Below are 25503 nucleotides of genomic sequence, written 5' to 3'. Positions count from 1 at the left end.
CCATCCACCTCTCCAGCTCCCCAGCCCACCTCCCACCATGTGTCTCCCCCTCCCGACGGCGCCTGGCCCATGTGTCGACAGAAGGAAGTGAGCACACAGCACGCCCGCTGTTGGATTGGTTGCTATTTCTCCCGTCCCACAGGGCCCGACCTGGCCCGGGGTGGGGGTGGGGGGCTCTGGGGACAGGACATGCAGGGGGGGTGGGCGGGGCAGAATTTTCCTGTGTTTTATCCATTTGCAACTTGGTCACCAATAGAGAGAAATGGGACTCTGAGGGCTAACAGGAGAGGGTGGCCTGGCTCTGGGCCCCCAGCCAGGCCCCAGGAGTCCTGTCCCCTCTGGGGAAGAGAGGCAAAGAGCTCTAGAAACCAACGGAGAAACAGAAGGGGCAGGGACTCATGTCAGCAAACACGGCTACGTCACGTGACACGCCAGCGACACGGAAACACACGCCAACGCACATGGCTGCACAGCGGGCACAGGGTGGGTGGGGGAGAAGGGAGCCAGGGCCACCCATCTTGTCCTCTGTGGGGCAGGCTGGGGGGAGGCAGGGTGAATGCATAGAACACATCATGTACACACGCTCAAGGCGTGGCAAGAGCGTGCATCAACCCACAGGCACATGGGATGGACACGCAGTGTGCTTCGTGAGAGGGAGGGCTAAGAAGAAAGGGGGAGGAGAAGCAGCAAGCCCTGGCTAGGCCTGGGACCACCCATGGGGCACGCATGGGCCTGATGATTGTGGGTGCATGGAGGGTGGGCAGCACACACTTGTCTGAGAACATGCAAAAGACACCAGCCCCCAGACAGCACTCCAGGACACACAGACACTGCAGCCAACAAGCAAACACACTGTGTGATGTGTGTGACTTGTAGAAGCCGGGGCATAGCAGACCCTTGGGGACCCTCTGGTCCAACTGAGGCCCAGAGATGGGCAGCTATGGGCCTAATAGCACTCAAAGAGTCAGTAGCATCACTCCAGCCATGTCTCCACCCTTCTTGTGGCCCCAAGGTTGTGGAAATTCTGGAAACACTTGGGCTGAAAGGGTGTCCTGGCTGGGCAGCAGGAAGGAAAAAGGAGGGAGTTGCTGGGGCCTGCTCTGATGTCCCCAAAGAAGCCTGAGATGGGAGCAGGAGGGTTGCAGTCAGACACGGGGCGAACTTCCTGTCCTGCAGAAGGGCATTCTGGGAATGTACAGGCAGGCTCCCCTCCTCAGGACAGCCCACCTTGGGGGTTACATGTATTGGCCACATACAGGCAGGGCCCAAACAGCCAGGTGGGGAAGGGGCTGGCTATCTGAGCTGGGGTGGGAGTGGGGAGGGGTGTTGTGTTCTGGAAGGTCACACCTGCATTTTCTCACACACATACACACACTCTGGAAGGTCATGTCTCTCACACATGCTTTACATGAAGTGGACCCTGGAAATGATCTGCACACACCCTTGAGTCCTTCACCCTGTGCACATGTGCCCCCAAGCCCAGGGCAGGGCACATTCCTGCACCTGTGCGTTCCATCCTGTAAGTGTGGGTCCATGTTCCTGGGCCACGGAGTGGGGGGGCTTCTGACACTGTCCTCCCTCGTGTACTTCTCACCTGCCTCCAAATGCACAAACCACCCATGCGTTTGTTGTCCACACAACAAGGGAGGAGCTAGCCCTTTCCTCACCGTCAGAAACCCAGGCCTGTGTCCCACCTTCAGAGTCACCCTGATGGGGGAACAGCTATTGCCAACATTTCAGCAGAAGTATCAGGGGATGGGTCCTGGGACTTAGCGCATCCTGAGTGGCCACTGCCACACTGGCCGTTCCAGTACGTCTGAAATAAACAGTTCCCCAAACTCAAGGGTCCCTGAGGCAGTGGGGACAAACATTGGCCTCTCCCAGCTCTGAGGTCAGTGTGTGGGAGGCAGGCATGCTCTCATTGTTAATTTGTCTGGGGTGGCCCTCGACATTTGCCTCATCAGTAACATTTCCTACCAATAGCCCTTTCAGGAGGCATTCGTGTGCAAATGGGTGCAGGCCTGTAGGGGCACCATGCCCATGTTAGCATGCACGCGTGCTCCAGTGTGTATGTGTGTGCCTGAGTGTGGCCACCTGCACATGCCCTCCTCAGTCATGGCATGTGTCAGCAGACTGAGGTGTGCCAAACCTTCACGGGTGCAGGCCTATCCTCTGGCAGAGACAGAGAAAGATAAGCATCTGGGCATGTGTGCACAGGGGCTCTGAGACTTTGCAGGCAGGAAGCTCCAGTTGTACAATGTTGACGTAGCAGTGTGTAGCCATACCAGATACTGGTCAGTGGCTCGGGGAAGTGGGAGGTAAGTAAATCTGCATAAACAAACCTGGATGGGGCACACGTCTTTAAAGATAAACGTGTGTGTGTATAACACACAGGGGCAGAAACACTATGTAGAAAGCCTCCATACACACACATGCACACACACACACCCATATTCTAGACAGCATAGAAATACAGATTTCTGTGCCCACCCAAAACAGGTGTCCAGTGCACGATATGGAGAGCTCTGTCTGAGGAGAAGACCTGCCAACACTTCATGTACATCCTTGAGACACACACACACACACACGTGTCCCTCTCATCACCTGCTGGGGGAAGTGCACATGTATACACAGGCCAAGCTAGGTTATTTACACACATATGCTTCCACTCACCTTGGCTGAACTCCACAGGCTGACAACACACACACACACACACACACACACACACACACACACACACTCCCCAGGACATGTGTCAGCCCCTGGGGTGACTAAGCCAGAAGGGTGCTCTGTATCATGCTTGGGTGTCTGCCATGGCCTATGTGTATTTGGGTCTCCCTGGATCCTCTGGGAAAGTGAATGTGAGTGTCTGTACCCACGCAACCCACCCCATTTATAGCAGACACAGGGGAGGGGTGTCAGTGGAGGAAGTGATGTTGCACTGGATGGAAACACTCAAACACAAAATTCCACGCACACAAATTGTGTGTCCACAGATCTGTGGCCACACACACACACACACACACACACACACCTATTCACAGAAGACACAGTGGGGCTTGGTGGGCTGCTCTGTTGTACCTGATCATAGTCTACACAACAACCCAAGAGAAGGGGGGAAGCTCAGACAGCACAGACTCGAGGTGGGGGGTAAGAAGAGTGATTTGGTGATTCTACACACATCTACACACATACACACACACGCTGGGGTGTCCACACGTCTCGAGCATGTGCCAGCGGCATGCATGTTGGTGTGCATGTGGAATCACACCTGCTGCTATCTACGTGCGGGGGGCAGGGGTGGTCCGTGGCAGGGTGAGGTCCAGGGACTCCAGGGTCTAATGGGGGTGAAGGGGGGCTGCCTGGGTCTGTCTTGGGGGTGAGCCTGGAGCAGGGGATGGAAAGGGCTGGTGGGGGTATTGCTCCTGATGTGGTAGGGGAGGGGTCTGGGAGAGATAGGGGTGGGGGGCCTACAAGCCCAGCGTCCCCCCAATGGATGACGCCAAGACCACCCCCAGCACCACACAGCAAATGATGATCATGATTTTCTTCTGCAGGCAGGAAGGGCGATAGGGAAGAAGGAAGAGAAAGAGAAACAGACAGTTAAAGAGAGACAGACAGACAGATGGGGAAAAGGGAAGGGAAAGGGTGTGAGGAAAAAGAAGAGGGGAGAGAAAACAGAAAAAGGAAGAGGTCAGAGCCAGAGACAAGGCCTTGCACATACTTCCTTGCTCACCTCAACCCGGCCTGGGCCCAGCACCCCCGGCTCGGCTGGCCCACCCACTCCCTAGGCTCCCTGCCCCGGCTTACCCTCCGGGCCTTGCTCTGATATTTCACAGCTTTCTTGGTGTCGGACACAGCTCGCTCCACATAGTCCACGGAATGTTCCACGTTGTACTCAATGCGGTCAATCATCTCACCCTGCAGACCAGATGTGCATACGGAGGGGTAGGGGCTGGGCTGGAAGAGGGGACCCCAGGGACCTGGAGGAGGCTCCACAGTGGTGTGGCAGAGGCAGTACCTGGCTTTCCACGAGCATGGCCATGTCCACAAACATGTCATGCAGCTCGCGGATGCTGGTTTCCAGTTTGATGATCTCGTTGTGTCTCGTCTCGATCTCGTTCAGCGCCTGCTTCGTCATCTGCGAGTCCATTTTGATCTAGGGCGATGGCGGTGAGGTCGAGGGGGGGAAGATGCAGACCACCCTTCACTCCCATAAGAGCTCGGACTCTGCGGCCAGAGCATCTGGGTTCAAATCTGGCTTTTATTTACTAGTTGTGAGCGTGGGCAAATTATTTAACCTCTCTGGGTCTGAGTTCTTCCACCTAGAACAGGTGGAGAATAACGGTGCCCACATCACATGGTGGTTGTGCAGACTAAGTGAGTTAATATGCGTGCACTAATCAGAACAGTACTTGGCACACAGTAAGCACTAAAAAGAAGTTTGTTAAATTACAAGAAATAAAAATTGCCCTGTGCCCACCACCGCACCCCAGGGCTTTCTCTATCACACACCAGGGAAGCCCAGGGAAGAGAGACGGGGGTGCAGGAGACCCCCAGCATTGGGGGCCCCATCTAGTCAAAGGCAGACAGGGGAATGGAAGAGGGCACAGCAGAGAGAGCAGAAGCAGAGGAGGAGGCCCAGATGAGAAGGCAGTGTGCCCACAAGTTCCCTGGCGCCCCCACAACATGAGGTCGGGGAGAAATAATAAGGAAACACACTGAGGCCTCAAGAGTCAGGGGGAGAGACTCCAACCCACAATCAGGTCCGCCTCCTCCCCACAAATGCCTTCCCAAACCATTCGCTTTTCAGACCACATCAAGCCACTCCTCCGGAACTCCCCACTACCCACAGGCAATACTCCTTTACCTTAGCAGTCAAGGCCCAGTCTCCCCTTCCACCCTCATCACCTCCATATCCTATAAGGGCCAAAATCATCCACTGGCTGTTTGGGAAGTGGTCCACTCTCCCAGTCGTTGTTCAATCTGTTCCCTTTGTCTAGTGTGTCCTTCGCCCATCTCCCCATGTCCAAATAAATGCCCCTCGTCTCTTAAGGCACAGCTCAATCCTACTCTCCCCAGGAAACCCTTCCTGACCCCAGTAATTAACGACCACCTTACTGCCTGTCTGCATGCTGCACAGCCTTCAGGCACGGTACTGGCCACCCTGTATTGTAATGATGGGTTTCCATTGCAATGATGGTGGGTTAACTGGCAGGGATTAGCTCTGTCCCCTTAGACTCTCTCACAAGGCTTTCCTCCATTCTCAGACAGACAGTCCGGCAGAGCTGTTTGGGGGGTTCCAGGCTAACTGGCCCTCAATCAATTTGCTCACAGCTAGTTTAACAAAGATCAGTTATCTAAATAACAATTTGCTGAAAACTGCTCTGCTCGACAGTCACTGAACATCCTTTAATCCTGGTCCAGAAAGCTTAACCAGAGCCATTCCGCCACTAGAAGCAGAAAGAGAGACAGACCTGGGCGGGCCGGGGCAAAAGTCAACAAAGAGAAAGAAGAACTGATGTTGGGGGAAGCCCATCGACTCACACGTGAAACGCCCAGGGCAGGCAGTGTGCAAAAGTTCAGCAAAACTAAAACTGCTTTTTAAAACAATCTTCAAAATGAAGGCAAATTAGTCATTCGGTGAAATGACCTGCTTCAGTAGGGAGCTGTGTATCTTAGAACTGAGGAGTACTGACTCTGACTGAGACTGTGGATTTAAATCCTGGCTCTGAGGCCTCGGGCAAGTTATTCAACCTCTCTGGGTCAGATTCCCTCATCTGTGAAATGCAGCTCCCTCAGAGGGTTGTGGTGAGGATTAATGAGTTAGCAGGTAAATGTAAATATGTAAAGTGCTTAGAACAGTGCTGGCAAACTACCGTTCGCCCTTTTGATGGGGGTGCCTTCCCGTTCTACCCCCATGGAATTCCCCAGTTCCAGGTTCAGGCTTCCTACTGCTTGTTATTCCAGGGTGGATTTAGGACTCTGACTTCAACCCAAGCTTAGCAAGAGAGAAGCAAACGCTTCCTAAAAACAGACCCCACCCCCACCCGGGGCTCACATCATCGGTGAAGATGGCCAACTTTCCGCTCTCCAGCATATCTTCCAGTTCTTCATTGGTCGTGGTCCTTCCGGCTGTAGGGGGAAAGGACTGCCTGCTCAGGGACTGGGACAGCCTGGGGGCCTGAGGTGGTGGGATGGGGCAGGGACCCGGGAGCCCACGGTTCCAACCCAGCCTCAGGCCAGGCGCCCCCTCCAAGGAGAGGAAGGACCCTGGAAGGGGGCTTGGGTAGGCCTGGGTAGTTGGGGGTGGAGGGCGGGGGCACACGCACTGATCTCCAGCTGCCGCTGGATCCGGTCCTTGCAGCGGTCCCGGTACTTGGACTGGGTCGCGTTATATTCGGTCATTACTTCCACGAACTTCCGAGAGAGCGTGGAGTGCTGGGATGGGGGTACAGACATATAATGGGCCGGAGGCGGGGGTCGGGGGGCGGGGGTGCGGCAGGCAGAGGAGGGACGGAGTAGGGAGGAGGGGCTGAGTTAGCCAGCGGTCCCTTCTTCAGGTCGCGCCGCGATTCCAACCCCTCACAAGTGCACACCTGCTATCCCTCGATCTCTCTACCCACACCCAAACCAGCTGCGGCCGGCGTTAGCGCACTGGAACGCGGCCCGGTTCGGCCCACCGCTATAGCCCCGCCCCACTCCAGACTACTCCTTGGGCACCCCCCCGCTGTGCTTTGCTCTGGCCCGCCCACCCCAACCAGCCGAGCTCCCGCCGGGCCTCCTCCCCTGCCCGGTCCCATCCCCGCCGCTTCCTACCTGGGTCTTGCGGATGCGCAGGTCCGCAGAAGAACGGTTCAGCCCCTCCTCCTGTTCAATGCTCTGCTCGATCGCTGCGGGAGAGAGGGGCATTGACTGGGCGGGAGATCCGGGGCATGTGGGGCTGGGGATCGGGAGGTAAGAAGGGTCGACACTCCGAGGCAGGCCCCAGGCCTGTGAAGAGATGTCACACCCATGGCGAGGGCCATGTGGCACCCAGTAAAGGATCCAGAGTAAGGAGGCAGCAGGGCGGCGAATAAAAGGACAGACGTTTGAGGGGTTCCGAAAGGCAGGTAGAAGGGGAGATTGAGGGTCAGTTGATCACCAGACAGAAGGGGCTATTTGTTCTGGCGGAAGGATGGGTCTTAGAGAATCCCACAGCTGTAAATCCTGCCCTACCGCACGAGGGGGTGCGAGCCCAGTCCACTGGAGGGTGTCCTGTGTGCGGGGAACTCCACTTCCCACAGCCTCTGGAAAGGGACAGGAACCCACCCTGGGATTTTTCTGGTGGAAGGAAGGAACTTTCAGGTGAGTCAGGTTCTAGTGGCTGCCCTTTCCTTGGAAAATTCTAGGGTGAGTGGATGGTTGCTTCAACAGAGAAAAGTGCTCTCCCCCTGCCTTGCAAGGTGATCCCCGTCCCAGGAATCCCCATTTCTAAAGGATGTTCTGGAAAAATGCACCGATTAACTGGGATTCCTGCCTCTGGACCAGGCACTCCTGACACTCATCATTCAGATTTTCTAAAAGAGAGCTCGCAGTAAGATCTACAGTGCTTGGAAAATGCAGCAGGCATGAATCACCAGGCCCTCTCAGACCTGGAAGGGCCTCCAGGCCATTCCTGAGAACATCACTTCTCTGTTCTGCTGGCAGCCGGGGAGGTGTAGGGCTGGATGGCACCCCAACGCTTCCCTGCCAGCAATGGCAAGCACAGCGACTGAGTGACAGCTCTGGCCCAGCTGCTGTGGGAAAAGTACAGGAACACACATCCAGGGATATCAGAATCTCTGGCCCAGACTGGGACCCTACTGTCAGACTTGGGGCTGGGGCCAAGCCCTGGAGGGAGGGGTTCTTTACAGGGTCTTACTGACTTCTTACAAGAGCCCTGGGAGTTCAGCAATATCAGCCAACGTTCCAGGCTAGAAAGTGAGGTTCAAATGGGTAAAACAACTCACTCAAGGTGACACACAAAGCCTGAGCTTGTGCCACCACATAGAAGATGGAGAAGAAGAGAATCTTCTCTCTTTTCCTGGAGGTCTCGAAGGTCAGCTTCTCTAAGCCACAGCCGCGTTCCCTAGTTTCTGTCTTGGTCTATTCCTGAACCCCTAAAACGTGGAGCCCTCCTCATGGTCTTATAGGGAGTGTTAAGGTCAGCGCTTGATGGGCCCAAAGAAATTGTTGAGCCCAGGGATTTTTAAACTGTGTTCCACGGAATCCTGTTTCTGAGAAGGAATTTCAGGGACTGTTGCCAAGAGTGAAGGGGAGGCCAGGCAGGTAGGTCCCTGGGCCTCCCAACCCTAGATCAGCCTCATTTTTTTCTCTCTGTGTTTTATATATTAGAGTTCTTTGTAAGATTTCATTTGGGAAAAAAAAAAAGATTTTGCTACAAAAAAAATTTTTTAAGCCAGCTTTGAAGTTGCTTCAGTTTTTCTTACTGTACTGATGAGGAAGCTGAGGGTAAGGTACTTGTCCAGAATGAGTTGATGATGGAGACTGGACTCCCTCAGCCTGGATTTGCACTTAATGTGCTCCCAGTTGAGGTCATTTTCCTTTCCAGCACACTATCCTGTGTGCAAAAGGCTTGTTTTTACAGATCAGCATTGGAGGCTCACACATGCCCTCCCATCAAGTCCAGGAGGGCACAGAGTCCCCATCCTTGTCTCCCTGGACCAAGGTCAGTGCACTCAGGGCTGACAGGGGTCCTTTTCCCCAAAGCCCAACAATGTGCCTCGCACAGAGTAGGTGCTGGGCAAATGTTTTCTGACGCTGAATTACCATGAGCAAATTAGCATCATGGTAACACTGCTATTCCCCTGGCACCAGCAGACAAGGAGGTTCCCAATGCACAATGCTTTAGGGGAAGGTGGTTATTACCAGCACCCAAGTCCTTAAATTAGAGTGAATACATGAGCATTTGGCAAGTCCCTTCTGAAAGTGTGCCAGCACCTGATGTCAGCCACACAGTCCAATCTGTCCTGAGCTGAGGATACCAAATCAGAAGCTTTTGCTGAGCCCACCTACTGGGCGCTCAGCACTACGCCAAGCACCTGTTCTGGAGAAATGAGGCCTTAATGAAACTAAAGCCACTTGGAAGACTATATTTTTCTGGTGGATCTTTATGCTGATAAAACCAGCAGAACTCAAATGCAATGTGGACAGAAAGCCTCTTCTCCCTCATTTCCCTGTCATGTGTCTTTCTCCAAAGAATCTGGAACAGCGCTGGCCCCATGGCCAAGTGGTTGGGCTATCGCGCTCCGCTTCAGTGGCCCAGGGTTTCACCGGTCCGAATCCTGGGCGTGGACATGGCACCACTCATCGGGCCATGCTGAGGCAGCATCCCACATGCCACAACTAGAAGGACCCACAACTAAAAATACACAACTATGTACCAGGGGCTTTGGGAGAAAAAGGAAAAATAAAATCTTTAAAAAAAAAACAAAAACAAAGAATCTGGAGCAAGGAAGGCAATCTGGAGCTTTGCCCTTTCTCATTGTTTAGGAATCTGGCTCCTGGAAGTCTGTCGACTTTCCTCATAGAAAGACCTGTCTGCTCCAACGGAGGGCAGAATTCTTAGTCGGGGGATTGCATTCCTTACCTTTCAACTTGGACCGAACCTTGTTGGCCGTCTTCTTGATGTCTGCAGTGAGGTCCTCCAGCTCCTGTTTGGTTTCTGAGGGGAGGGCCAGGGAGGGTGAGAAGTCTGGATGGGACCCTAGACCCCTCCTCCCAACCAAGCCCAGTCATCCAACAGCAGCACTCACTTTCATCTGGGTTGGGGGCAGCCAGGATGGCACTATGCTGTTTTTTTACTTGCTCCACATCCTCCGACAGCTTCTCAATGCAACCCCGGATCTCTTCCACCTGGGGCAGCAAATCGACTATACCCAGCCAAGTCATTGGCCAGACAAGGGATCCAGGGGGCTCAGTTAGGGTTCAGGGCAATGGGCCAGACTCAGAAGGACTGGTAAAAGGTCAAGGGGGTGTGGGAGTAGAGAGTGGAGAGACAGGGAAAAGGAAGTTATTGGCTCGGGGCCAGGTTTGGGGTCTGGGGCACTGGAAGCTCAGTTACCTGTTCAAAGAACTCATCCATAAAGTGGTCCCGATCCACATGGACCACCTCCTCCTCATCATCACTGTCTTTCGCCTGAGAAGAAAAGAAAGGTGGAGTACATGAGCAGTCCCTAGCCGGGTCCCGAGGCTCCCAGCTCTAGGCTCAGAGCAGGGGTCTTGGGAGGGGTCATATGCAGGGGGGACAGCAAGGGCACCAGGTCATCAGAAGGAACACTGGAATCTTGTGGAACAGGTTCCTGGAGGCGAGGTAGCTGATAGGCCAAAGGAAACCTTGGAGGGAATTAGCAAAAGGAACCCTTTCAGGGCGTGGAAGTGGTCCTGTGAGTGCAGTCACTTTGGAGGTTGGTGGCGCTCAGGACAGCTGCTGTTAACCAACCATATGGAAGTATTTCAATACTGTAACAACCAGCTAAATGTCAGCCTTGCAGTAATTGGCTCTGAGCTCCGAGGAGGGGTCTGGAAGGAAGTCGCAAGAGCCTGACCCTCTCCAACCCCCCACCCCACCCCCAGCCGCTCCTGTCCAGGCCTCACTTTGCTCCCCTTCTCTTCCCCTCCAGCCTACACACAACCAGCCATGTCCCCTCTGCAAGGTCAGTTCACTGCCAGCAGTGGGCCACAGGCGCCAAGTTGAGCAAGCACTGTCAGGCCCAGCGAGGGCTGGAGGAGAGACACAGGCAGCACCCCGACCTCCCTGGGTCTTCCTCCTCCTGCCTGCTCTTACCCCCCTCAGTGGCTCTGCCCCTCGCTGACTATGCTTGGTGTATTCACTTGCTTTCATCCAGCCTCTTCCAACTTCACACCCACCCACTCTCACTTGCTTGGATTTCCCAGTTGCAACCTGCAGCTGCTCAGCCCTCCATCTCCAGGGCTCAGAGACACAAAGGGATTCACCCACCCACACCGCCACCACCACCGCCAAGAGACCAGCGTTACAGACAGAAGGGCTGACACACAAGGCACACAGAAATGGGCCCGCTGACACCCACACAGAGATATGCTGACATGCTGACATTCACCCGCACACAGACCCACAGCAAAGCTGCACACTGACACGTGTGGACACCTAGACATTCACCTGCACCCCCAGGACATCTGGGAGGGCCCTCTGGGCCTGTTCTCCCAGGTTCTCTGAGCCTCAGGTCTGCACACTCATTCAGAGCTGGGAAAGAGGAGGGGGAGCAGGGAGGGCTCCCCAATGCCACACACTCCTCACCCAAGACTCTTCTCTGTTTGGGACTGAAGTCTGAGGGCAAAAGCTGAGCCCATCGAGCTTAATTACATCCGGAGCCCTAATCAGCCCCAATGGAAATTTAAACAGAGCTCACCCTGACTTCCAGACAAAGCCTAGCCAAAACTCAAAATCTAACTACCAGAGCCTGAAGGAAATCAAGATACGATCCCAACAGCATCTACCTGGGGTGTAGCCAGGTGGGATCTAAAGAAAGGAGCTCATACCGAACCTCGACAGGGTCTGCAGATTGCAGCCTGAACCTGACATAAACCAGACAGACTCAGACTGAACTAGACTCAGCGCAGACACATTCCAGACAGCTCAGATCGAACCTAGACAAAGCCAGATGGGACCTAGCTGCAATCTAGACAGGCGAGGGAACTCGGAGTCAGCAGCGCCCCGGCAGCTCCAGGAGGAGCCCTCCAGCCAGATGCTCTCGAAGCCGCCCCAGCTTCCTGCCCAGATGGAACTCCAGGGGTTCTCCCCACAGACACTGGGCCCCACGCCGCGTCAGAAAATGTGTTCAGCACTTCCATTTAATTTCCAGATAATCCCAGAGATCCACCTGGAAAGGGAGGCTCCTCTGTCTCTGCACACAGCTGCCCCTAGAAGGGGTGGCACCAGGTGGGGACTGGGGACCCTAATAAGACTTCTGGCTTCTCAAGCCTCCACCTGACCTGACCTCCACCCCAACTGACCTTGGCCCTGAGAGGCTCTGGGATGCTCAGCTCATCTGTGAGGACCCACCGGCCTTCCATGATGCTCTGTCCTCAAAAAGCTAACTACCCCATGAGGTTTCCTTCCCTTTGAGCCAAAAGCCACTCCTCTGCCCCTTCTCTGCCTTCAAGCACTCAACCCTCAGCCCAGGTGACCGGGAACTTTCCTGTTCTCTGTCTCTTTCCCTTCCCCATGCTGACTTTAGACTTCCTAAAGTCTAATTTCTCACTCTCCTGTTGTTCCCAGAGCCAGTTCCCTTAGATTCTGCCCTGGGGCATCCCTGGCTGCCTGTTTACATGTTGGTGAAAGAGGAAGGTAGAGGGCCCAAGTATGACTTATTTGGTATAATAATTACAGAGAGCTCAGAGCTAATAATCCTCTGTGGTTTACAAACACTTTTACATCTCTAATCCCTTTGGATCCTCACCGTCATAGCCCTGTGAGAAAGGCTGAGCAAATAGCATTGTCCCCCGTTTCACAGATGAGGGGACAGGAGGTCAGAGGGGGGAAAAGGACAGTGACTTGCCCAAGGACACCCAGGCTGAAGGGACTGGGAAATCATAGACATATAAGACATGCCTCCCCCCATAACCCCTTCGAAGGCTTGAGACCAAGCCACCTCCTTCAGGGGACTCTGCCCCCAGCTATCTTCCCTCTTGGGTCAGCCCCTGCTAAGGCCCAATCTGGGGAAAGCCCTGAAAACCTAGCAAAATATTAGCATTTGATAGCACCTTTTCCATAGGTCTTACATTCTTCTTATCTCATTTAATCTTTATTAAAACTCTGTAAGGAGCATTGGCCAACATAATTATACTTATGGCAAACATTTCCATAGCATTTGATAATGTGCTGGGCACTGTTCTATGCACTCTGCATATATTTACCCATTTAATTCTTATAATACCCCCCAAGGTGGATATTATTATAGCTCCCTTTTATAGATGGGGAAATGGAGGCACAGAGAGGCTGAAGAATTTGCCAGGTCAATAACTAGAAGGCTACATGAACCTCAGCCTCTGCATGTGCTGAATGGTAATAATGTCTACCCCAAATGGTAGGCAGGAGGAGGCAATGAGACCAGGCAGGAAAATGCCTAATCCTGCCAGAGAATAACTGCTTGGTGAGGGGTGGCTATTACCCCCTACCCCTCCCATGTTACAGATGAGAAAACAGGCTCAGAGAGGTTGCCTGACCTGTCCAAGGCTTCACAGCAAATAAGGCCGAGGTGGGACCTGAACTGTCCGGTGCTAAATCCCAGGTTCTTTCTTCTTCATCCCTCTATTCCTACCTGGCCCCAAAGAGTCGCTCTGCTGTGTCCTCAGTACTGCTGAACTCCTGTGGCCAGGACAGAAAACCAGTAAGAGGTGCCTGGCTGCAGGAAGAGCCCAGAGAGGAAGCCAGGCATGCTAGCCTCCACTTGACTTGCTGTGTGACCCCAGACAAATCTCAGCCCCTCTCTGGGCCCCCGTTCCTCTGTGAAATGGGTGGGCTGATGCATGTGCTCACCAAGGGCCCTCCCTGCTCTGAGGTGTGTGCGTTTAATAATGAGCACAGCTTCCATTTCTGGAAGAAGTTGGCCAGCCTACAAGAAAGCAGGGTGTGGGCAAATAAGACTATCCAGGAAAAGATGACCAATTGTGCCCAGATCCACTTTATGGACAATTCAAGCCTCGGTCTCCTCATGTGCAAATGAAGAAGATAAGAATTATATCCATCTAACACATATGTACTGATTACCGTTGAGTGGGGCCCTGTGACAAGTGCTTTGCATTTCTCCTTTAATCTTTACAACCACTCCATGAAGTAGATACTACTCTTGTTGCCATTTGACCAATGAAGAAACTGAGGTATAGACAGATCAAGCAACTTGCCCAAGATTACACAGCTGATGGGGTGCTGACAGAGTGGTGCCTGGATTAGATCCAGGCTCTCTGCCCTTACTGCTCACCAACTCCTCAAGTGCCTGAGAGAATTAAATGAGAGAGTGCAGAGAGCCTGGGTGCCTTCTGGAAACCACCTTGGGAATAGGGGGCATAAGATCCAAGCCTCTAGCTTCAGTCCTTCCCCATTAGAGACCCAAGGGCCCTGGTGTGTGTGTGTCAGTCAGGGGAGACAACATAGACAGATGCGTAGACGGAAGGAGGACAGGGACAACGTGAGCCAGCAAGTCGGTGACCAAAGAGACAGATGGTGAGTTGGTGACTAAAACACAGGTGGAAAGAGACTGGAATTGGGTGACAGAAAAGTCATAGAGTGTGTGTGTAAACACACATGTGTGCCCATGCACACATGCACGTGCTCACACATGCTTCCCCGGAGTGCAAGCATCATTTGATCTAGAGGCAGCAGCCTCTCTCCACTGTGCCCTCCCCCACTTCTGTCCATCTGTCTCCCTGACCTGGGCCTCTCTCCCTCCCACCGTGCAGCCTAGCCCTCCCCCCCAACCTCTCTCCTCTGCCTTCCCCACCCACTCCCTTCCTTGTGCCCCCTCTGCCCCACTGAGTCATTCACTCATCTAACAAATATGTGTGATCTGTGCCAAGTTCTCTTCCGGGTACTGCTGAGAATACAGTGGGGAACAAGAGAGGAAGAGGGCCCTGCCTCCAAGGAGCTGACATTCCAGTGGAGGGGGACAGATGATGAAAGATGAACATGACAATTTCAGATTGTGCTCAGCAGCAGGAGGGAGATAACCAGGAGAGGTGACATAGAGAAACGTGCCTCAGGGCAGCTTTACACAGGATGGTCACGGAGGGCCTTTGGGGGGGGGGGGGGTGACATTTGAGCTAAGTCCTGAAGGAGTCAACTGTGCCACAGTCAAGGAAGAGGGAAGAGCAAGTGCAAAGGCCCTCAAGCAGCGGGGACTTTGGTGTATCTGAATGGCAGAAACAAGCCCAGTCCGCAGTAGGGGACACCAGTGCACAGCCCAGTGTTCTCTTGGTCCTTGCCACTCTCTCGCACACTGGGCCACTCTTTCCTTCTGTGATTTCAGGCCTGCTTTCTAAAGCGCCGACCATGCCTGTCCCACACCCAGTGCTCAATCCCTGCCTCAGGGCACATGACTGGTCTTATTGCAGCCCCCATTCCCACGAGACCTCAGATTCAAGCCTCTCTCACGGGAGGCCATACCTTCTCCCATTGCCCAGTCTCCCCAGTGCCCCTGTCTCCTGCCTCCCACTCCACAGCCACCTCCCAGGCTGCAGCCCACATGTCCCCTTGTGCCTTCTCTCTCCCACCGACTTTCCTCTCTACCTCACTTGCTCGCCCTCCTCTCTCCCGGAGCCCCATCCCTGGCCCCAGGCCTCGGACCCTGGGACACCAATCCAGCTGACTGACTCCCCACTGCAGCCTCCACTCCAGCCCAGCGCCTCCCAGTTCCCAACCAAAGGTGCTTGGTGATCTGGAGACAGAAAACTCTGGTTCGATCCTGGCTCTGCCATTAACAGCTATGTGACCTTGGGCAAGTCAGGGTTACCTCTCTGGCCCTCAATTTTCTCCAAGATAAATTAGGGGTCACATCCTGCCCATCTCAGGAGGCTAATGTGAGGTTCAAGAGAAACAAACAAGTCAGCTGTGGAATAACACACACTCAGAGAGCACTGCTGTGCACAGGCCCCTCTAGGCACTTTGCATATTAATAATTTCAATCCTTAGGACAACCCTGCAAAGCAGGTACTATTATTATTCCCAAGTGACACATGAAGAAACTGAGGACCAGAGAGGTTAAGCAACTTACCCAAGGTCACATAGGAAGTAGCAAAGCTGGGATTTGAACCCAGACAGTCTGACTCCCCAGTCTGTGCCCTCAGCTACGATGTGATAAACAGATCTGAGAACCCCTCGGAAACTCTAAGGTACTGCTGGAAAGACAATCAGGCCCTCTGGGCTCACATCCCTTCCCACCACTGCTCCCAGATCCCTCTCTGCATCTCAGAAACCCCTTACCTCAGCCTCCTACATCCTGCCCAGTCTCTCCTGCCTCCCAGCCTCCTCGTTCTCAACTCTGGCAGGGAGACCCTTGTACTCCTCACATCTGGCATCTTCTTTCCGCCCCACCCGCCCCCACCCGAACTCCAGTTTCCCTGAGCTGTGACTAACACCAGAGCCAGCAGCACTCAGCCCCTCACCCTCCACACCACCTCCCACCTCCCCCACCTGGCTGCCCCCACAGCCCCAGCAGACAGCACTGCTCGCCTCTGGGCAGGGCCCCCTGACCCACTCAGATGAGGACTCCTATCCTCTGCCTCCCCCTCCATCCCTGTCTTAGCCTTTCCCTCCCTCTCTCTTTAATTGTACCACAATTCCACCACAGCCTCACTCCAACTCACTTTGCATTTCTCTGGCTTTTGGAGTCATGGAATAATCTTGGCAGCAGGGGATCTGGATTCAAATCTGGACTCCTCACTTGCTAGCTGTGTGACCTTGGGCAAGTTATTTAACCACTCTGGGCCTCAGTTTCTTCAACTATAAAGTGAGGTAGTTTCTCAGTCTACCTACCTTACCAGGAGGTTGGTGAGAGTCTGATGAGATTACGGATGGCAACCTGCTTTGAAAACTGCATCAGGAGAGAAGGGGAGTTTAGAGCATGATGCTGGAGCCAGCCTGCGTGGCTGCCTTTTACCAGCTGTGTGACTCCAGTCAAGCTAACCTCTCTGGGCCTCAGTTTCCTTATCTATAAAATGGGATAATACTAGTATCAGCCTTGAAGGGTTGCTTGATGAGGATCAAAATGAGTTAAAGCATATAAAACACTTAGAAGAGTGTCTGGCACAGGAGTGTTGGTTATTTTTATTATTGTCATTTTCCTGATGCCTGAGCATAAATTCAGGAAAAGTTTAATAAGGAAACAAACCTTCAGAATTCCCTCCCTCAACCACCAGTTCCTCCTTCCTTCCCACTTGCCAACCCATCTCTCCCCAGACACAACAGTCACTCGCCTCGACTCCCTTCCTCTTGTGTTGTCTAACCTCGCTCCCATCCCCAAATCCAGAAGCTCTCTGAAGGCAGAGCGTTTACCCCCCGTGTTGAGACTTCTGTTTCAAAGGCCAACAAAGCAGAGACACATGTCAACTTGGCAGACGGGAAACCCCGATTCCAGTCTGATCCTCCGACCCACTTGCTTGGTGACCTTGGGCAAGTTCCTTCCATTTCCAAACCTCAGTTTCCTCATCTGTCAAATGGAGTAATAATCCTGGGAGTAACAAGCAACAAGCTCCTGGCAAAGACCCAGTGTGTCAGGATACACAGGCTAGGGCTAGGACTTTATTAACATAACACCACAGGCCATGAGCACACAGCAGGCTGTCAGCGCTGCCTCCTTGGGCCCCAGGTCATTTCTCCAAATCCCCGAGCATCCTCCTCACCTCAGAAACCCTTCTCATCAAGCCCCCACTCCACAGCCCCTCCAAATGGCAGCCCTCCTCCCCGGTCACCCAAACACAACTAAGTGCCTGGCCAGATTCCTAGATCCAGGCCTCTTCAGGCCTGCAGACCCGGGGCCCGCATGAGCTGCTCCTGACTGTTTAGGAAGCCCCATATACCCCCAGCAGAGCACAGTCCATGTCATACAACCCAATTCCAAGGCCCTGTGTGTAGAACTTCGTGCCCCTCTCCTCTGCATCCCCATCTCTCACCTCTGGGGTCACCCCATGTCAGGCCCTGGCCCTCTGGCTGTCTTCTGAGGCCACTCCTTTCCTCTTTGCCTCTGAGAGGTGCCCCCTCCCCATGGGGAACAACCCATGAGAGTGCACACACACACGCTTCATTCACTGCCCAGTGTTGGCATCTCAGTCCCAACCTGTGTCCTTCTTCCTAGCACCCCTCAAATCTGGGTCCCACCAGACTCAGCCTGGCCCAGTAACCGGCCCCATCCTTCTAATTTGGCAAATCTGCCCAGGGCATGACACTACCTTCCAATTCTCTCCTGACATTTACTCTCTCCTATCCCCAGATCAGACCTCAGGGCCCTCGGTAGAATGTGAGGTGTCCAAGGCCCCAGAGACTTCTCCTGCCCTCTTGTGTCTTAATGGCCTCCAACCCCTTCCAGCCACTGTCCCCAAAATGCAGGTTCATTGGGGGCATCAGGTGCCTCCAGATATTGGGGTGCCCCTGCCACCAACCTCCAGTCTCATCATTTCCCCCCACATCCCAGCACCTCCCCCATTCCACCCCCACGCGCTCCTCAAATATTGGGGTCCCGCCCCCCCATTTTCCCCACCCCCAAGCTCACACTCCGCAGCTCCTGAGTCCGATCCTTCATCCTGCGACGGCTCCTCCTCCTCCTCCTCGTCCTCCTGCTTCTGCTGCTGCTCCCTGCCTCCTGCCTCGATGCTGGAGGCCGGGGTCTGGGGGCGCCGAGGGGACACCGGAGCCGCTAGGGGTGGCCCGCGGGCGGGGGCGGAGCCAGGGGCGGCAGGCCAAGGGCCGGGCAGGGACAGGGGCCTGGGCCGGGCTCAGCTCTGCCGGGGCTGCGGTGGCGATGCGGCTGCGGCACAGGCTTGGATGGAGGGATGCGGGAGCCGAAGCGCGGGGGAGGGGGGCGGAGGGAGGTAAGGAGGAAGGGAGGGAGGGGGGAACCGGGAGGGGGCGGGGAGCAGGGGACATGCGCAGCGCCCGGGGTTGGGGGTGCCTGGGGGTTGTAGTCCCGGGAAGGGGGACTCAGGGGGAGGGGGACTCAGGGGGAGGGAGACTGGAGAGGCCTAGAAGCGGGTGGGGAAGGGCAGGGCCAGAGAAGCAGGGAGAGATGCAGAGAGAGACAGAGATGCGGCGGGAGGCCCGAGTTGCTGTGGTGGGGTGGGGGTGGACCGGCAGAAAAAGGATAAGGGAATAAATTAAAAGAATAACCTGGGGAGAGGTGCTGTGAATCCCTTTACACCAGGAGACATAGATAGATTTTGTTTTGTGTCTGAGTATCCGTGTGAGCCCGTGCACGACCACCTCCGGATGTGTTTGTGAGTGCCTGCAGGAGGCTCTGTGGACCCTAGAAATAAGCAAGACTGACCCTCTAGGTGGCTTTTGGGATACACCCAAGCCTAGCTGAGGAGGACAAGGGGCTTGTGTTTTGGCACAGCCTTCCCCACTCTAAGTTTGAGAGTCCCTGGGCAGTGGTGGGTCTCAGAGCTCTGCTTTTCTACCTCCAGAGACAGAGTGCTCACTACCCCACCTGAGACCTCCTGGCTTATCTTTAGATGGCTCTGACTGTTAAGAACGAAATTCATCCTTCTTGAGAGGGGAATGCTGGTACTCCTGAGGGTCAGGTACCCTGCATCACTCTCCTTAATGCCCACCTCTCCTCTCCCCATCTCCATGTTTTAACATCACATCAACTCCTCCACCCCTGCAATGGGGCTTTGGCCTCGACAGGCCTTGAACCTGCTTTTGCCAAGTACCCTGCAACCTCCTTAATGCCAAATCCATCCACCAGTCAGTAGGCCTTATCCTCCATGATCTTTCAGCCTGATCTGACCCTGATGCCCTTTTTCTTCTTGAAACCCTCTTCTCTTTGGCTCCCCACCTGCCCCTTACCTCCTGTCCCTCCCCACCCCCAACCTCTAGATGTTGTTTCCCAGCCTCTTTCTAGACTCCTCCTTTCTCCAACAACCCCTCAACATCAGGGTTCCCTGGGCCCCATCCCAGGTTCTCTTCTTTACCCTCTCCCCTCCCCAGATTCAGCTGCACCTCATGCCTACAACACCCACATCTCTACCTGCAAGCCAGATCCTGCTCCTCAAAGGCACCACCTGCCATATGCCTGAGCACTGAGCTGGGCACCAAGAATACAGAGACAAAAGACGCCATCAGAGATGTGAGTAGATCCATAACTAGAGTGAGCGAGGCCAGGGCTTTGATGTTGGAACTTCTAAGACTGTGGTGGCCTTGCCTTCCCCCAAGGTGCTCCTTCCTGTGTTCACCATCAGAGATGGCATCTCCATCCCCCTAGTCACTCAAAGCAGGCACAAAGCTGTCCTTGGCTCTCTCTCTCATCATAATAATGCTACCAAGTTCGGAGCATCTACCATGTCCCGGGTGCTATGCTGAGTAGCTCCCATAATCCTCCCAACCTCATAGCAGCTACTGCTGTTATCCCAAGTGTCCAGATCTGGAAACTGAGGCTTAGAATGGTTACGTAACAGATCCAAGTTCACAGATTATTAAAGGGCAGAGCAGGCACTCTTGCTTGCATCTTTTGATTGTAAAACCAGTGTTATAGCTCCTCCCTCAACTGCCAAATCCAGAGCTGTCTCCTGGTCCACTCCATCCCCACCACCTCGGGTCAGTCTAGGCCCTCATCAGCTTTCACCTGGACCATTAGAACAGCCTCCTCTCTGGTGTTCCCACCTCCAGCCCCTTTCTCCCCAGCTGCTAATGTGATTGTCCCCCAAACAAAGGTGACAATATCAACCCCCTGCACCAACAACTCCGGGATGACACGCAGTAGCCAAATCCCACCACCATCACCTCATCTATCCCACACTTCCCTCCCTGTGCCGTGGACCCCAGGCCTTAACCACACCAAGGAATCGTGGACCCAAACACCTCGCACTCTTTCGCTGTGCAGTTTCCTCTGCCCAGTACCCTGGTTAGCCCTTTCTTTGATGGTCAGGTTTCTCATCCCTCAAGGCCCAGTTCAAGCCTCTGCCAGCAGTCTAGGCAGACAGGCTCACAAGTTGTGGGCTGAGTCTGCTCCTGCACTGGACCAGCCTGGGCTTGACTCATGTCTGCTTCTCCCCAGCAACCAACAAAAGGTCAGGCACAAAGTAGATGGTCACAAAAAATCTGAATGAATAAATGAGTGGATGGATGGCAGAGTCCCTCACACCTTTACTCAGGAATAAAGAAAAGAAAAGTTCCATGGAGGCAGGGATTTTTGTTTGTTTTGTTCATTACTGGTTCACCAGTGGCACCATGGCTCCTGGCATATAGTGGGTGCTCAAGAAATACTCGTTAAATGAATGAATGAGTGAAAGGCACACAACTCGAATCTGGCTGCAGCTCTGAAGGTGGACACTGGCACAAATGATGGGATAACAATGGTGATTCCTCTCATTGTTTAGGGATTTTGAGCTCATCACATCAACGATCACTGAAAGTCAATCCCATAACCCTGTGAGGTGGTCACCTGGACTGTGCACCAGCCTCCTGTGCTGTCTCCCTGCCTCAGTGGCCTTTCTGAAGCATCAATATAACCAGGCCAGCCTCTGCCCAGAAAACCTCCCAGGCTCCCCAATGCTCATGAGATAAAGCCCAGACTTCCTGACCCAACTTCCCACTTGAGTGTATACCACCACCCCTCCTGTACCCTGATTCCAGTCTCAAGCTATTTCCTGCACGGTCCCACCTCTGTGCCTTTCCTCATGTTGTTCCTGAGCCCTAGGACACCCTTCCCTCTCACATCTCTAAGCCCAACTCCTACTCTTCCTTCAAAGTTTAGTTTAGCTGCTGGAGTCTTTCTTGACCCTCCTGAAGCTGGAGGGAAAGGCTGTCAAATATATAGATGACCAGGCCTCTTCCCTGGAAATTCTGATTCAGTAGATCTGGGTTGGGGCCCAGGAATCTGGGTTTTTAGCAGTTACCTCTGGCAATTCCTATTTTCAGTCAAGCCTGGGAACCACAGTTTATCAGGTAGGCAAGGCTAAGCTTAGGTTATGCTACATAACAAACACCCCCCAAATCTCAGTGACTTACTGCAACAAAGGTTTATTTCTGCAGTGGGTTTGTGCTACTTCCAAGAGCACCGGTCCCTCAAAGAAGACTCAGTACTTCAGGTGGATACATTTAGACATAGCTTATCAACCTGCTGGGCTCTGAGTGCCTCATGTTCAAGGACCCCCTCTGATTAACCTCCACCTCCCCCATGGTACCTGCCGCAGGACCTGTCACAATTGCTGTTTTAGGAACAAAAGAATTAACACCGATTTGACCTCTTCATCCATTAACCAGTGAGTATTTCTTGAGGCCTTACTCTTTGGGCCAGGACTATGCTCTGGTGCCAGAGACACAGTGGCAAGCAAAACAAACATCAGCCTGTCCCCATGGAGCCAGTTACCTAACTTGTCTAAGGCCAGGTTCCAAATCTATAAAATGGGCTATAATACTCATCCCTCAGGCCCACTGTGAGGATTTAATGAGAAAATAAGCATGGAAGCCACTTGTAACGTGGAAACCTCTACTGAAGCAGATGTGAAAGAGCACTGTTATCCTAGCGTGCACCCCTTCCTGTCCTCCTTCCCTGAGATCATTTTCAGGCTTTCTTCATTAGGCCCCCAGAATTTGGTCAGGCATCCTTCTCCTCACTATTTCCACCGCCTGTTCAAATCATCATGAACCTGTAAAGTGAATATAATGTTAATAACATTAAAGATTTTATTTTTTTTCCTTTTTCTCCCCAAAGCCCCCCGGTACATAGTTGTGTATTCTTACTTGTGGGTCTTTCTAGTTGTAGCACGTGGGATGCCGCCTCATCATGGCTTGATGAGCGGTGCCGTGTCTGCGCCCAGGATCCAAACTGGCAAAACCCTGGGCTGGTGCAGCAGAGCACACAAACTTAACCACTTGGCCATGGGGCCAGCCCCAGTAACATTAATAATAATAACGATAGCAATAAATGATTCTTATGTAGTGCTTATCATGCGTCAAGTTCTGTTCTAACTGTTTTATGTATATTCATTCATTTAATTTTCATAACAACCATCTGAAGTTACTGCTATTATTATCTCTGTTTACAGATGAGGAAACTGAAGCACAGAGTTAAAATAACTTACTCAAAGCAGGAGCTGAGATCCAATCCAGGCAGAAATCCTGGACTATTGAAACATTCTCAGCTGGTATCTGCCTCCCTGGGGGCTCACCCCAGCTCTTCTCTTCACCCAAACCAGAGTGAATGTCATGCAGCAGAGACTGGATCATGGTGCTGACTTTGTAGATACATTTTGGGAGGACTGATGTCATTACAATATTGAGTCTTCCTATCCATTTACATGGTATATCTATCCATTAGCTTAGGACTTTAAAGTCTTTCGATAAAATTTTTATCTCATAAAGGAGATAAATTAACATATTTTTAGAAGATTTACTTAGGCCTTATATACTTCTGTAAACAGTGATTTTACATTTCCTAATAGTTTGTTGCTATGATTTATAATGGCAATTTATTTTAAGGTATTTCTCTTATTCCACCAAACTTGCCTCCACATACAGCCAGAGCCAGAGACCCAGCTGTCATCTAGGACCCTGCTACTCCCTCACCATTCCTTCCAATCTGCAACCTTGTCTGATAGCTTCTGTCTCTTGAGTGGATGTTTTATCCCCACCAGCTCTCAGTGTAGGCCTCAGTGTAGGCCATGTTATTTTTGGCCTGCGGTGATTCCTAACTGATTTCCCAATCAACCTTCACATAGTCAGGGCTACTACCAACCCTTACTGCACCCTTGTGCGAAGAGAAAAGGTATCCCTTCCTCATGGCACTCTACCTCCATCCAGCAGATAACTTGTAATAAATATTCAAATATGTGATGTCCACAATGTGGTTGGTGGCCCTCTCGTGTGGTGCCTTGTGTACCGCTCACCAGCACAGCCATCTGTGGTGAGGGTTTGATCACAGCATTCTGTTATGGGCTGAATGTCTACATCCTCCCCCAGTTCATATGTTGAAGGCCTAACCCCCAACGTAACAGCATCAAGAGGTAGGTCCTTGGGAGGTAATCATGTTTAGATGAGGTGCTAAGGGTAGAGCCACTCATGGGATTAGTGCCCTTACAAGAAAAGGAAGAGACTCCAGAGCCTCCTCTCTCTGCCATGTGAGGACACAGCAAGAAGGCCGCCTCTGCAAGCCAGGAAGAGAGCCCTCACCAATAACTGAATCTGCTGGCACCTTGCTGTGGGACTTCCCAGCCTTCAGAACTGTGAGAAATAAATATCTCTTGTTTCAGCCCCCAGTCTATGGTATTTTGTTAACAGCAGCCTGAGTTGACTAAGGCAGATTTCTTTGCTTTAAAAATACCCCTTTACCATTCTTTCTTTGATATAATTACTTAAAATAGGTAATAGTTTCACATGGTTCAAAAGTCTAAGTAATATAAAAGGTTTACAGTGAAAATTCTTACTCTAACAATTGTACTCACCTTGTTTTCATAAACCACCCATATGGAAGTACTTTTATTAGTTTATGTGACTTATTAGTTATGTGACTTTCCAGGATTTCTTTATGAGGATACAGACACACACTCTTTTTCTTATACAACAGTAGCATGATACACTCATTCTATACCTTGATATTTAACTAACAATATATTTTGAAGCACTTTCATATTTATACATAATGAGCATCTTCTTCTTTTTTTTTTTTTTAGTGAGGAAGATTTGCCCTGAGCTGACATTTGTGTCGATCCTCCTCTATTTTTTGTATGTGGGATGCCTCTACAGCATGGCTGATGAGCACAGTAGGTCTGCACCTACTCTGGGCTGCAAACCTGGGCGGCCGAAGCAGAGCAGTGCACAGAACTTTAACCCCTCGGCCACGGGGCTGGCCCCCTCATTCTTTTTGACAGCTGCATACCTGCTACTGGACAAGTTTCTAATCCATTGCAAACTTTACCCAATGAATAACATTGATGTATGTGTCATTTCACACGCATAGATATGATGAATAAAAATCCTATTTCTCCACCCTTTGCCTCTTGTACAGACTGTGACTTGCTTTGACTAATAGAATATGGCAGAAGTCATGTTGTGTAACTTCGGAGAAGGGCCTCCAGAGACCTTGCCGCTTCTCGTCTCATCCTCTTGGAACCCTGAGGCTACTATGCTGTGAAGAAACCCAGGGTGAAATACAGCATAGAGAGAGTGGCTCAGCCACCCCAGCCAACCGGGCCATTAGAGCTAAGGTCCCAAACATGCGAGTATGAGAGAGGCCATCCAGCTCCGGCCAGGGTGCCAGCTGACTGCCACCAGTTGAGTAATCTAAGGTAAGACCAGCAGAGAAACCACCCGGCCATCCTTAGAATCTGCAGAAACAATAAATCATTGTTATTTTACACCAGTGAGTTTTGAGGTGTTTTTTTGTGAAGCGGTAGCTAACTGATACAGCAGGAATACTGTTCAGATAGATTTTCACAAGTGGGATTGCTGGTTCAAAGTGTATATGCATTTATAATTTTGACAAATATTGTCTGGGTTTTATCTTTTTTGTTTTTCCTGAGGAAGATTCACCCGGAGCTAATGTCTGTTGCCAATCTTCCTCTTTTTTTGTATGTGAGCTGCTGCCACAGCATGGCCACTGACAGAAGAGTGGTTAAGGTCTATGTCCAGGAACTGAACTCAGGCTGCTGAAGCAGAGCACGCCAAACTTAGCCACTAGGCCACCAAGGCTGGCCCTGGGTTGTATCATTTTGCAGTCTCACCAATAATGGGTGAAAGTCCCTGTTTCCCCAGTCTTGCCAAAAGAGCGATTT

General features: G+C 52.4%; 1 protein-coding gene and 1 long non-coding RNA gene across 3 annotated transcripts; one reads left to right on the top strand and one right to left on the bottom strand.

Moving 5' to 3' along the window:
• Positions 1-103: 103 nt before the first annotated feature.
• STX1B (syntaxin 1B) lies at positions 104-18849 on the bottom strand. Of its 2 annotated transcripts, none has more exons than XM_070567994.1 (10): positions 18285-18849; positions 10106-10180; positions 9798-9897; positions 9632-9706; positions 6820-6893; positions 6333-6441; positions 6062-6135; positions 4022-4159; positions 3811-3921; positions 104-3551 (listed from the first exon to the last, which is right to left on the bottom strand). In XM_070567994.1, the coding sequence occupies exons 1-10, from the start codon at positions 18312-18314 to the stop codon at positions 3471-3473; spliced, it is 867 nt and encodes a 288-aa protein (XP_070424095.1). In that variant the 5' UTR covers positions 18315-18849; the 3' UTR covers positions 104-3470. The 2 variants fall into 2 exon arrangements, with proteins under 2 accessions (XP_070424095.1, XP_070424096.1); XM_070567995.1 differs by lacking the exon at positions 18285-18849 and adding an exon at positions 16553-16605.
• LOC103547236 (uncharacterized) lies at positions 18448-24723 on the top strand. The gene is made up of 5 exons (XR_011524750.1): positions 18448-18603; positions 19195-19311; positions 19721-19859; positions 22780-23955; positions 24403-24723. It is a non-coding gene; the product is annotated as an uncharacterized lncRNA (long non-coding RNA).
• Positions 24724-25503: the final 780 nt, after the last annotated feature.

The sequence above is a fragment of the Equus przewalskii genome, chromosome 12 (genome assembly GCF_037783145.1).
Source record: "Equus przewalskii isolate Varuska chromosome 12, EquPr2, whole genome shotgun sequence".
In the NCBI taxonomy this organism is placed as follows: Eukaryota; Metazoa; Chordata; class Mammalia; order Perissodactyla; family Equidae; genus Equus; species Equus przewalskii.
This window is presented reverse-complemented; position numbering and strand designations above follow the sequence as displayed.

Coding starts and splice junctions, on each gene's coding strand:
- STX1B (XM_070567994.1), bottom strand. CDS start 18,314: ATGAAGGATCGGACTCAGGAGCTGCGGAGT. Junction 6,136..6,332: donor CCAGCGGCAGCTGGAGATCA/GTGCGTGTGCCC, acceptor TTCCCCCTACAG/CCGGAAGGACCACGACCAAT. Junction 3,922..4,021: donor CCATGCTCGTGGAAAGCCAG/GTACTGCCTCTG, acceptor TCTGGTCTGCAG/GGTGAGATGATTGACCGCAT.